This window comes from Lissotriton helveticus, chromosome 11 (assembly GCF_964261635.1).
Source record: "Lissotriton helveticus chromosome 11, aLisHel1.1, whole genome shotgun sequence".
Lineage (NCBI taxonomy): Eukaryota > Metazoa > Chordata > Amphibia > Caudata > Salamandridae > Lissotriton > Lissotriton helveticus.
This window is the reverse complement of record NC_136072.1, coordinates 707465685-707478674: the sequence shown is the minus strand read 5'-3', so window position 1 is coordinate 707478674 and position 12990 is coordinate 707465685. Positions and strand designations below refer to the sequence as shown.

The window sequence follows — 12990 nt, the reverse complement described above, 5'->3', positions numbered from 1 at the left end:
CAGAAATGTTATCTGATGAAGTAACAGCCCACTTTCGCTCTAAGAATTGAGCTACTCCTCCAATCTCATGTTGTGTCTCTGCCTTGGATGATGCACAGCGCTCTGATGTGTTTGGGTTTGGTTCATACTATATAAATACCGTTTACATACAAATATACATTTAGTGTGGGATTTCTCCTTCAGTACTTCTTCCAACCCTTTACCATCACAAGTTTTTCTTGATACGTAAATCTGTGTCACTTGTTACTTAAAAGGTCTCGCCTAGGCAGCGCTTGTGCTGTCTCTTCGAGACATGCTGTATCTGGGATATGGGCTTGAAAAAACGACCATCTTTTTCATTGGTTCCTCTTACTGTCCTTTAGAAATACTGGCTTTTCATTAGTGAATAGACATAGCAGTCCCTCCTTTTAGAATTTTGTATCCTTTCAGGAGAACTGGCCCTCTTACATGTGTTCTTACTGTTCAGGTTATTTATACTTAACAAGAACTCTTTTATTAGTTGGCCTGACTATTTACTTGTTATAACTGTCCTGTCTACTTGTTTTACTTTGACACCAAGCACTACCAGGTCGGCGCTTGCTTAATCGTTAAGCATGGCAGTGCCTTGCTTTTGTTCTGCACTGCAGTGCTTGCCCACCTATAGTCAGCTTGCTATTACAGTGGCATGTTTAGTGTTTAAACACACACTTCACCTGCCTATCATGACACTGAAACTTGAACCGGATAACGCACGATAAATGGTCACCTAATCTTTTAGCACGCCGTGCTACGGTCAGACTTTGGTACCACGACACAGCGAGAGCTTGGAGTACTCTTCCGCTCCCTCACCTGGTGCACCACAGTGCTCCCCAGCTAAGTGAAAACAAAGCTCAGCCGTTGGCACTCTCCGGCCGCGCCTCCCTCTTCAGGCTCATGTCATTTATAAATCAAAAGTGTAAACGTGTTAAGGTTACCATGTTGTTCCTGCTTACATTTCACATGCTGTATCTTTAAGTGTGGTGGCCACGCCTTTAGTTCTGCACGGCGCACCCATCTCCATTTTTCAAAAGACCTTAAATAAACTTTAACTCTCAGCATGGTGCCCGTTTGGACGTGCTGTTTGCTTAATCATCATCATGCTTAAGTTAAACGTAAACATGGTGGCCATTTTACACCAACAACGTTCCTCGGTAACCTGGAGAAAGAACTCCTTTTAATCCGACAGTAACCAACAAACACTAATTGTTCAGCTAAGAGTCGTACATTTTTCTGAATTGGAAGATATTTCAAATATAGTTATCTGCTTAAAATGAGTAGGATTGCTAAATAATTGCATCTCAAAATTAATTAAGCAATACATTTGCGCAAGAAGAACACAGCCTCCTGACTGCTCACATGAAGCCATGATTTGTCGCCTTAATACTTGAAGGGATGCACTTTGGAAGATGGGCGACACATTTCATTACGTTCATAAGAGGCATCAAGTTTAGACTTATGTCTATGTCTGTTGATAGTTTGACCCCGGGAATTGAACAGTCGTTTGGGGAAGTGCTCAATGTTCAGCTTGTTCAAGATACGGCGTCCTAGCAACACCCCCTCTCTGAGGCTGCAGTCTTCAGCATGGTCCTGGTTCTTAGACCACAAATGACACTGCTCTACTTCACTGTGCTCATAACAATAACATGTGGTCAAGGTATGTATGAACTTTCTGTGTCCTGATGTGCTGAGCATGGCTTATGAAATATGGATCGTGCTTCCAATGTGATCATGTCTCCAAGAGCTCTCCACAAATTGTAACGGGCAAAACACTTTTGGAGAAAAGTTTTCATGATATTTAAATCTGACAGTACTCGCTATGAATTCTTAACTTCACCATAAATTAAACGTAAACTCTGCTACATCGCGTTTCTATGAAGTGGTATACCACGTTATCTAATTACAATGCCAATATCTGTAACTTTCACAAATGCAAGACCTGTTGCATTGATAATGCTTGCTTAAATTAAGTCAATTGCTTTGTCTCATATTACTGTGAACTTTGGACAGTGCTTAATTTGTCAAACTCAAATAATAAGTGTATGAGCCGAATCCTGAGTCGTCTGAATACCAAGGCTTCCTAGTCTTGATTCCACATACTACCTCTACTCTTTCACCCCTCTACACTTTCTGTCCTTTTATCTCTCTTCTGCAGGTAGGTTCTCATCATGATTTTTCTTTTTCACTGTCTTCCTACGTTTCTCCTTTTTACTTTTTCTACTGCTATCTCTTTAGGTGAAAGGGAGCACCACCTGAAAACACTGGCACAAATTAAGACCTGGCTTAGGGGTTCCCCACCCCCCGGACGGCTTCTTTATGTGGTCGGAGGAGCTTCGACCTACTGCTTTCTCGCAGTGCGAGAAGCAGAAACATAAAATGGTATTATAAATGCCATTTTATGTTTCTGCTTCTCGCTCTGTGAGAAAGCAGAAGTGCTTGGTTGGGGGTGGGAGGGTGGGCAGTCCTGCTCTATGGCAGGGGGAAGTGGCTTGGCCACTGCTGAGAGCGCTGACTGTTTGGTTGACCAAACCAGTCATGTGTACTTTGCCTATTCTCCATGTAGGCTGCATACAGCCTACATGGAGAAAATGGCCTCCGCATAGACGCCTGGCTGGTCGGCATCCCGATCAATCACACTACTGCCATTGTAGCGTTGTGATTGGCTTAGGGGAGGGGAGGATGCTTCCTGCTTCCAGGAGAGGAGCATACACAATGGGGTACCGGGGCACAAAGATAAGTTAACGTTTTATTTTTTTATTTTAATTTTAAATTACCCCCCCCTCCTCCCCCCCCCCCCCCTGGCCCCTCACCTGCGAGTCATGCCGGCCACGCCTGGTTCTCCCCAGCAGTGAAAAGCATTACAAACTGCAAAAGGGTTTTCCTGATATATCCAGCTCTGTGTAATTACTTTTTAGATTCTACATGCTTTTTAGTCATTACTTACTATATTCATCCTCCAGAACCAAAGCCTATTTCATCGGCTTTGAACTACAGAATAAAAAGAGGGCAAAGAGGTGCTAGTGAACTAGTTAATTTTATGATCACTCTAGTAATACTAGTATTAGGCTATTTTCTATTAATATCACTCACACCCCTATCCCTTAAATCTTCAGTCTACTCTTATCATGACTTTGAAAGGATTGTCAACTGTGCATCTATATCTCTCTGTGCTTCAGGTGTTCATGGTGTTTGTCTAATACAACTTTGGTTATGGCTTTGAAAAGCTGTTTATAGTCCTACCAAGAGGTGGCATGGTACACTCACATTTGCAATAGAGAGAGCATAGGACCATCACAACAATGTAGATAAGTCTATCCTTCTCTACTGATACAAAAAAATGCTCTCCTTAAACTGCTGGTAGCCATTGCGGCATAAATTGTGTATTCTTTTCTAGGCAGAAGAAGTTCTCCAGGAGTATATTCAGAAGCAAGAATCTGTAGCAATGTCCATTCTGAAGGTGAATCAGACCCTTTCGCAGAAGGAGAAGGAAATTGCTGGTAGGTTGTGATGTTATTGATCATATCAACTGCAGTGAACACTGCAAAACAAATAGTGGGCTTCAAATTCTATTGAAGTACTAGTTCATCCCATGCTGTACAAATTGCTGAAATCAAGTGTGATCATCAGGAATTCTGCCTATTGCCTACACACCTTGTTCCTATTCAATTATTTTTTAGCCATTTTCTTTGAAGAATCTTCGCCCAAGCAAAGGAACTATCAAATGATTTTAAGCAAAGTACTTGTTGCACAATCACTGTACTGTAGGTTAAAAGGCACATAAAATGCATTACCATGTAATGTGCTAAACACACCATCTTCTTACCAATGACTCGCTATATGGCAAAGCACATACTCCAGTAACAATACTGGAAGCAGATTCCAGAAATGTCTTCCACTGTACATCCATGCACTAGTGAGGCCGTGTAAAGGGCACCCACGTGACATAAATTACATCTGGTGTCCAGTATCTGCCAGTATCCGCAACATGCATCACAGCTAATAACAAATAGAATTATAGATGAGTAACAGTAAATTATAGGGATGTTTTTTACCAATGGGCTTCGGAGTGACATCAAATAGACAACTAGAGCAAAGCTTGGGTTGTCTATGATGTCACTCAGAACCCGAGGTGAAAAACATCTGCGTAATTCACTTTTTTACCTATCTATAAGCTTTTGTTTTGTATGGCTCCCAAAATCATTTGCCCCTGCTTTTAACTGCTATGCAGTTGCAGAGGAGTAATGGGGGAGTCATACATAAAATGGCTGCTGTTATGTATCCCTGTCCCAAAGATTACAAAACACACCTTCCAGCATTGACCAACTTCCACAACCTCCCCTGCCTTCCCTACTCTCCTGCAGTTGTGCTTTCTGCTTTGTCGAAGCAGACAAGCAGAGCTGTGCTAACAAGCTCTCGGGATGCATGTCCGCCTGGCATGAAAGGCCTTTATGATATCAAAACAGTGGGTAACCAGTTTAGTTATCAACTGTTACTATGTCATAGCAGTGATTACGAGATTCAGAAACTGAAATGCCACACAAAACAGTATAAATAATAAACTCTGCGTTTTGAGGGCATCTTGGCTCATATCCTTGAACCCAATCCCCAACCAAAAAAACAGCTGAGCAACTTTGATTAACCAGCCACGTTCCCATTAAGTCCCCAGGTACCTCAAAAGAACATAGCCCTGGGATCATAGAGACTACTTCCATAGTGCCACAATCAGAAGGTTAATTAGGAGGATGTAAAAACAATCAGGGAAAGCCAACCCTACTAATCTTTATTTAGCTAATACACTTGTTCCTGCTGGCTTCAACGCTGGTCAAAGATCATTTCTGCACTCAGTCTGCAAACTCTGTCCGCCCATCATGCCAGGCAGCACCTACTTTGATGCCTTTTGATCCCACGGACCGCTAATGTATAACTGTAGAGTCCTAAATGTTCACAATATCTACTGCTCTTTGCCCTTTTCCATTCCTTAAACACTTACATTACCATCATCAGTGCTTGCTGTTTGAATCTATTATCTACAGCCTAACAGGATGAAATGTTCACAGCTGAAAAAATGAGCAAGAGAAAGGTCCACAGTATTAGATCCATCGGGTACCCCTTTCTTCAGGAATAAGGTTTTCAGGTTTTCTGAAATTGGATTTGCGAGAAGTTTTAGCACGTTTGCACTTTCACTATCGTAACAGCTTTGAGTTTGCAGAGTACGTTTCTTCTTAGGAACCTCTCTCACTTTTGTTTTGTCATCAGAGGAGCAAGGAAAGGTAAAAGCTGCGGAGTGGGAGTTGAAGCTCAAGGAAGAGATGCAAGCAGCAGCCCAGCCGAAAAGCCACGAGGAACATGTGAAGCAGCTGACACGGAAGATGGAGGAGGATAGACTGAAAATGATGCAGGATAACGAGAGGGAAATAAGTCAAAAACTCAAGGTAAGTCTCAGACCAGCTTTATTATTTAACAGTTACCATTTTATTGTATAGTATGTAATATCTATACAATCTCATTGTGTGGAATGGAAGTGTTACTTGGGACCCTAGCTCTCAATCATAAGTGCCTCTATTAAATGCATAAACATCAGACTAATAAATGATGACTGCTCCTTCTGAGTCCTTGTCACTTCAATAACACTTGCCCCTTCTCGGATAAATGCATCCATCACGATTGTCCGGTTGGGGAGTCAGCTTTCCTTTCAACATGTTTCCTTCTGGTGTCATATTAGAAGTGACAGGAAAGAATAAGGTAAAAGGGTCAGTTTGTATGTCCAGTACACCCTTTCTCAAGGCATTCCTACAGAGGACACACGCACATATGCACACTGTGTACAATACACATGCAAGAAACCATTGATGTTCGAAGAAAACAAATGTCTCTAACAGAAGGCAAGAACTTCTCTCGGGAAAAGAATCTTCTGATGTATAAATAAGTCTGTTTCTGAAGGATGCCCGTTTTCAGCTTTTGTGAGGAGGCATATTGAGATGTCTATGTCTTGCCGATGCCTTGAAAATAATCCATTGCCATCTGTCATGGACTGTTGTTCAGAAGGGTTGCTTGATAAAATTATGACCTGCAACGATGTAGTCTCTAAAATATTAACATTCCTTCAGAATTATAGACTTAGGGGCTTATTTATGAGAGGGTTGCATCACGTTTGCACCACACAATGTGCTACATGCATGAAACAGACCTCTAAGTCATATTGTTTAAGCCACGCAATGCCACTTTGCATGCCTCTGAGTGACTTACAAAATTTGGTTTCATGCAACGCAGTGCAAATCACTGCATTGCATTAATCTGCCTTGATAAGTCATTCCATGGGCAGTGCATGGGTGTTCCAACGTCTCTTCCAGGGTTTTTGAAGCATCCCCAGATGTACAAGAACTTGCAAACCTGGGGGTGTGCCAAAATCTTACACCTTTACAGGGAGCAGTAAGGAGGAAAAATAACTCTATTTCTCCAACTTTCTTCCTTTTTCTATGCAGCACACATAGAAAGAGTAATATGGCTCCCAGGATTATTTTTATGCAGGCAGGTGTCTCTCCCTGCACAAAAACATTCTTGCATGCAACGCAGGCGCCCTTGGACCATGGTGCAAGGGTGTCTGCGCTGGCGATAGGCTGCAAAGGTACACTAGTGCGGGGGAAAAGGCAGGAATGCACCCAATTGCCTTAAATATGGCGCATTTCTTCTCTTTTCAGTCAGGTGAGTTGCTGCACTGCACTGCGTCACTAGTTTATAAATAGGACTCCCGGTTTTATGGTGTATTTGTTTGTTGACATTTCCGTCTGTATTTATCCATATTAATTTTTGTCAACTTTATCTGTATTTACCTATATTTATTATGGGTTTTGTTAAACAAAATAAAGCTGAAACAGGTATATTTCCGCATTTATTTAGTGATATGAACACGTGCAGAAGATAAATCAATGCACTTATATGAAAATATGCACATTTCAGTATCAGCCTTGTGCATATCTACTGTTTGTCTCTTTACTAAAATTCCTTTTTTTACCCCCTTACCTATCAATCCACACGGTTATTGGCCTGGCAGTCATGACAAAGTGTATTTAGAATCACTCAAAAGCACACAATTTCCGTTTTTATCCACATTTAAAAATAAATACAGACAACAAAATAAAAGGTTTTCGGTCTGTATTTATCTGTAAAAATCAGTAAAAACGTAAAACAGGGAACCTTATTTATAAATGAGCCCCTTACTAACTAACACCACATGTAATTATCTTGACGGTACTGAGCAATAAAAAAGTTGAAGTTGTTCTAAGTCGATATTTTTGAGTCAATAATTTGGTACCACACCTTTTAAAAGAATATCACGAAGTATGTGTACATGGAACGTTTATTTTCTAATGCAAAGTGCTTTACTGAAGATTTCTCATCTGTAAGTATCTACTCGTGTCAGAATAGTTGCATAACAATTCCAGCAAATAGTCTCTCAATTCCTAGGTTGCATTGTTCTGTTGACAGCTCCTGGTGCAAGTATTGTCTACGGCGTGAAGCCATGTAGGCACCATCCTGCCTCCACACAGTCATTGATTATTTTTTCTGCGCTCTTCAGACACCAGAATCCAACCCTCCTTTCTCATCTCCCTAGACATTCACCACACGGTTACAAAGAAGGAGCAAAGGCTTTTTCGGCAAGAGGACTTCAAGACTGCTAAGGCTGTTTGTAGCAAGATCTTAAAAATATAGGGCCTTATTTATGAAGACCTTGCGCCGCCGGTGCGTCACTTTTTCCCGTGTTAAAAGTGACGCACCGGCGGCGCAAGTCCTTCATAAATAAGGCCCATAATCTTTTTTTTTTTTTGTCCTTATGTCACCACTGATTAGCACTAGTCAATACACCCTTCGTGGGTGCCAAATCAATCAGATTTAATGGTTTGAATCGAAGTTTGCATCGCCCTCCCAGTTACTAAATTAAGAGGGTGTAATCATTGGACAGAAGTGTCTTCAAAACTTTAGCAAGTGCCAGTACCTGAGCCTACTTTTATCCATCTCCTTGGGAAAAAAACACGGAGGTCTTCCATACCTGCCATGAAGGGGCCTCCGTCTGAGTCCAAAGTTTGCAAATTTCTCTCCATGCTAGTAAAATTAAGTAGAAAATCAAATAGTGACAGTTTGCCTGCAAATCGTACTTGTCTTTAACCAGCTGGGATATTCCAAACATAATTAAATCTGAGCGTACCTCTATGCTGACACCCACGGAGTGCGAAATAGTCTTACCAGCTGCTGACCAGAAGTATCCCAGTTTTGAGCAGGTGGCAAACGTGCATGTCGTCACAGCTCCACTGCCACACAGTTTACATTTTGGATCAGTACTTTCCTTTATCTTTCCCAGCTTTTTTGGGGCTCAGTACATTCTATGCAAGGTTATTTTTTAAACATATAATCTTGACACACTGCAGTAAATGAGACAAAACAATTGAAAAGGATGGCATATTTATCCCTATAACCTCTGGCTGTAATTAGTTACACAGATGGTCCTGGTATCTTTGAGTATGCCTTGCCATGAACGTTCCCAAACGATCTTGCCAGCTTTTCGATGTCATCCTTTGCATGATAACAACACCAATCTTTGTGCAACAAGGGAGCCTGAAGGTTCTTGATGCAATGGTCTCGAGCCATTATGAAAGGAACAAGCCGGTGAATGGGACTATAGGAAACATGCTTAGCTCTGTAACAATGTCTGTTGTAGCTGCAGAGGATTAAAGGCAAGTGCAACTGACTCAATTGTATGCTGGGCATTGAGGGACCATTGGCTGAGGAGCAAGATCCTTCCCCAGCTCTCTAATCCTAAGGAAGTAGGGTGGAGCTAGCCAATACATTTTAAACGTGTCACTGACAGGCTGAGGGGGATTCACATAAGCCTACCCAGGGAGAAACACAAGAGTGTTTCACAAATTTCAGCATTGCACTCCCTTTCTCCAGGGGATGTCATTATCGCCTCAGTTTACCGTCCTCCCAGCATTGTTTTAGGAACCAAAGAGAAAGTTGAAAACAATGCATAGAATGCCACCCATTTAACTACAGAGCTAAAGCTTGAGCCCAAGATACTAAGAGGAAGCTGTCAGTACTTAAGGAAAGTTGAACCCTAGCATGTGTCTTACAACATTTTATTGGGAGAATGCTAATGCACAAATGAGTTCTGCACAGATTCATGTATGCGCAGAAATTTCACTCTCATTCTCCAGGCAGGTTTAAGCCAATACGAGCTAAGGGTTTGTTCGAGGCATGTGTGCTGTAGATACACATACTTTGCATACTCCTGCCATCTAGTGTTGGGTCCAGATATTTGCAAGTTGTTTTTCTTCACAGAAGTCTTTTCCAGTCATGAGGTAAGGTGACTCCCCCTTTTGGTGATAATACGTATGGGAATCCACTCCATTGTTAGATTGTTTTCTTTCCGCCATCGGGTTTGGATGTGTATTGCAGCGCTCCGATTTAAAACCGCCAATCGAGATGCCTTCGGTAAGCAATTCACTTAACCTCGTCAGTATTGTTTTTGATCGCATTTCCTCCTTCTGCATGTCGAAAAACTCAGAAAACTTTCATTATCCAATTGGGAAATCTAACCACCACCTTTTGGCCTAGCTTGTTTTCCACTATCTAGTTCCACTCGAATATCCATCATCGATTCTTCTGCCGATGGAATGGACACCATTTCAATTCTGTCCCCAGTGCCATTTCAAATATCCGCACACGACCTTCATAAGGTCTGTAACCTCTGTCTCCCCCCAGGACGCCTGAGGTGCTTGTCAATCATTCTAATCCAAAAAGACTCTGCGGGAATGTCGGGCTCGATGAAGGGACATGCAGAGTATCAAGGACACCCCTGATATCTTCGGAGAAGATATCGTGCAAGACGAGATGGAAGCATCAGTAGTGGAAGAGGAAGAGGCCTTCTCTGTCAGGGACTCCGATTCTGAGTTGGAGATCAAACTCCCACGATGTTTAAGTTGGACAGGGTGCTGTGAGTAACAAAGCCCCTTTGCCCACCAATCCCGCTCCAACCAAACAAAAGGTTATTGGGGCACCACTGCCACCAGGCAATGTTAAGCACCCCATACTCTGATTCTAATACCCCACCTTCCGGCTCGGCCCTGAAACAGCAAGTCAAGCCTTCTGGCTCATGCTCGATCCGAGATGATACCCTTTCATTCCAAAACATTTGGGCTCCAAAGCTAACAAGCGTTTGCAATGCAAATTGGTCTCACATTTGTGAGTGTTAGAGCTACTGGTGTTGTAAAATCTATAAAAGTTTGTACAATGAGGTACACCGATCATTTAAATACCTCATGATTAATGTTATGATAGGCAAGAGGAAGGGAGCTGGGTGAGAGGTTGACAGTCTTTGATGGAAATGTGCGCTTCATAATTTGAAGGAACACATAGAATCTGTGGTGCCCATGTGTTTTAATGTTTTAGTAAAGTTAAATGTATTGCTTGTGGTTTTTTTTCTGTAAGAGGGATAGTTTGGCTGAATAGGCAAATCTTGGTTTAGTCAGTGGTAAATGTTGAATCTCACCAGGGTTGCCTCTGTCATTAATGCTTCTGAAGATGATACAAGTGCAATTGAGATGGGGAAATTCAGCTTAACAGCTCTAATGAAGCAAAATCGGTTGCAGTGAGAGGTTAGGGTCATTGCCCGTACACAATAATATTGACATAGAAAACACGTTAGGCAGACACAGTCTACACACCTGACATTGACACAGGTTAGGTTGGAAGGTTCTACCCTCTCCGTTTGCAAAAGACCTCTGTGAAGGAAATAGATTGTGCGAGAATCTTGGATTACAACTGTTGGATGACGTCTTCACAAATAGCCAAACGGCTAAGTAATTAGTGTATACTATTTTACATATGCATTGTTACATAACTTAAGTGTGGCTAGAAGCTGTTCATTGGCGAATAGCCGGACTATTTCAATAAGATTTTTGGACTTTTAAGAGGAAATGAACAGTTAAACCTATTTGCGATATAAAAGGAAAAATTCTATTGGGTGAACGATATTGCACCCAAGAAGAGAGAAGACCGCGCCGAACCAACAGTGCTCAGTCTCAAATGCCTGCTCAGGGTAGAGATGCCAAGCCCTTTGTTTTAACCAAACCTACATACACTGTGTATTCCATCAAAGGTGGTGCAATATCAGCTGTAGTGTAGTACCTATATCCCTGATAGGCTCGGCGCATTGGAATAACATACACTATAGATTTGACATAGGACTACGGTCAGTATGTCTCTATCGAGTATATTAAACTTAATTACTTGTGTGTGCCAGCTAACTCAGAGGTCAATAGAAACTTCTCTAATATACAAGAAGGGATTAGTCTCTGACAACCGCATAAACATGACAACTTTGTTTTCCTTTAGAATCGGAACAGTCTCAGAATCGTGGAAACAATAGATAACAGTTTCACCCAGTCAATCTTGCATGCTTCGTTTCTACAGAGTTGCACAGAAATATAGAGACGGGCGTTTCAATAAAAAGGTTTATTGAACAGTCTTATTTCTCATGCAAGAGATATGAATTGCTACAATCGTAAGACAGGCTGCGAAGTACAATATGTACGAGGTTAGCAGTAAGATAAAATAATACTGCAATAGCATGGTTTCTAGCTGTGACATTTATTAGTTAAAATACATACATAAATAACACAATGCTAAAATGTGATACTCATCTGATACTTCTAAATTGTTCCACCCCAGTGTACCTAACCTAAGTGTATTACGACGTTTGAAGTAGGTGCCGTTATCTAAAGTAAAGCTAGCTATATTTTAGTTTAAGGCAAGAGTTGCCAAAAGTTTCTCTAAGTTCTAATCAGCTCCATACCTTAGAATGAGAGAGGTTGGAATCTCTTTTCTGGACTCGATAGTCTAACACCCCGCAAGGGAAGCCAGAGAGCACTGGAGCTGGATTCTCTGCAAGGAGGATGACCGAGTCTGGTCAGTGCATCAAGCTGGAACTCGATCTCCTTTTAAACTTGCCGTGGCGACCGCGTAGTCTGGGTCGGATCGAATCATCCAAGAACCGCAATTTGTCAGGGCAAGTGCAGGTATATTTATACCTTAACCCCTTGTGTGCTTATGACTAGCCCAGCTTGTGATGAGGCACAGTGGAGTTGTGCTCATGACGAGCTGGGCTCTTCATAACGGTCGTGGTCCGCCCACGTGAAATTGATTCCCCGCCTGTGAGAGAGAATCAATGAGTGGGCGAAGTCGTGACGAGCCCAGCTCCTCATGAGCACAGCTCCACTGTGCCTCATGACGAGCTGGGCTCGTCACGAGCACCGCAGCGCCGCGCCCCTCCCCCCGCGCTGTGGGGGAATTACCCCTGCGGCGAAGGGGTGAAAGGTGTCTAGGAATGCCAGCATTGATGTAAAAGTCGGGCAGAGGAACATCATGAATGAACCCCAACGGAATAGATGTTCATGCATACTTAATGAGTTCTTGGAGGAATCAATATTCAAGCTGAGGGAAATTCCTGAAGGCTTACGGGTCTGGTTTCCCAAGGACTCGTGACGTGGATGGACAGATGTAGGTGACCATGCCTGTATTTGGTTTGTACAGACAATGGCTAAATAAAGGCTGGATTCCTATGCCTAAATAAGGGCAATGTGAAATGTACCTATCTAAGGGCATAAACAGCGAAACCTATGTACGGAATCTAGAGCTACACACAACACCCACTCCAGTTTCATATGAACAATGTTACTAAATCCTAAACGTTCTAAACATATCTTAAAACAGAGTATCGCATTGGTTGCTAAAACAAGCTAAAAACGTATCCAAAATATATGTCTTAAAAATGCATTACAAAACCATTGCTATGCATAAAGTGTTGTACATATTAAAAGCAATGTTTCATTCTAAGCATAGGATCACATTTGAATGCTAACGAATGAACCAAAATATAGACATGTGATGAAATGGCTCGTAAATACAGAAGAAAAGGGGGCT

General features: G+C 42.0%; 1 protein-coding gene across 1 annotated transcript in view; it reads left to right on the top strand.

The window, feature by feature from the left end:
• LOC144791796 (guanylate-binding protein 1-like) overlaps positions 1-12990 on the top strand; it is a 1313208-nt gene that overhangs the window by 407182 nt on the left and 893036 nt on the right. The window contains exons 9-10 of the mRNA XM_078666563.1: positions 3410-3512; positions 5272-5447. Of these exons, the coding sequence (XP_078522689.1) occupies positions 3410-3512; positions 5272-5447 (279 nt within the window). The remainder of the gene's footprint in view (positions 1-3409; positions 3513-5271; positions 5448-12990) is intronic.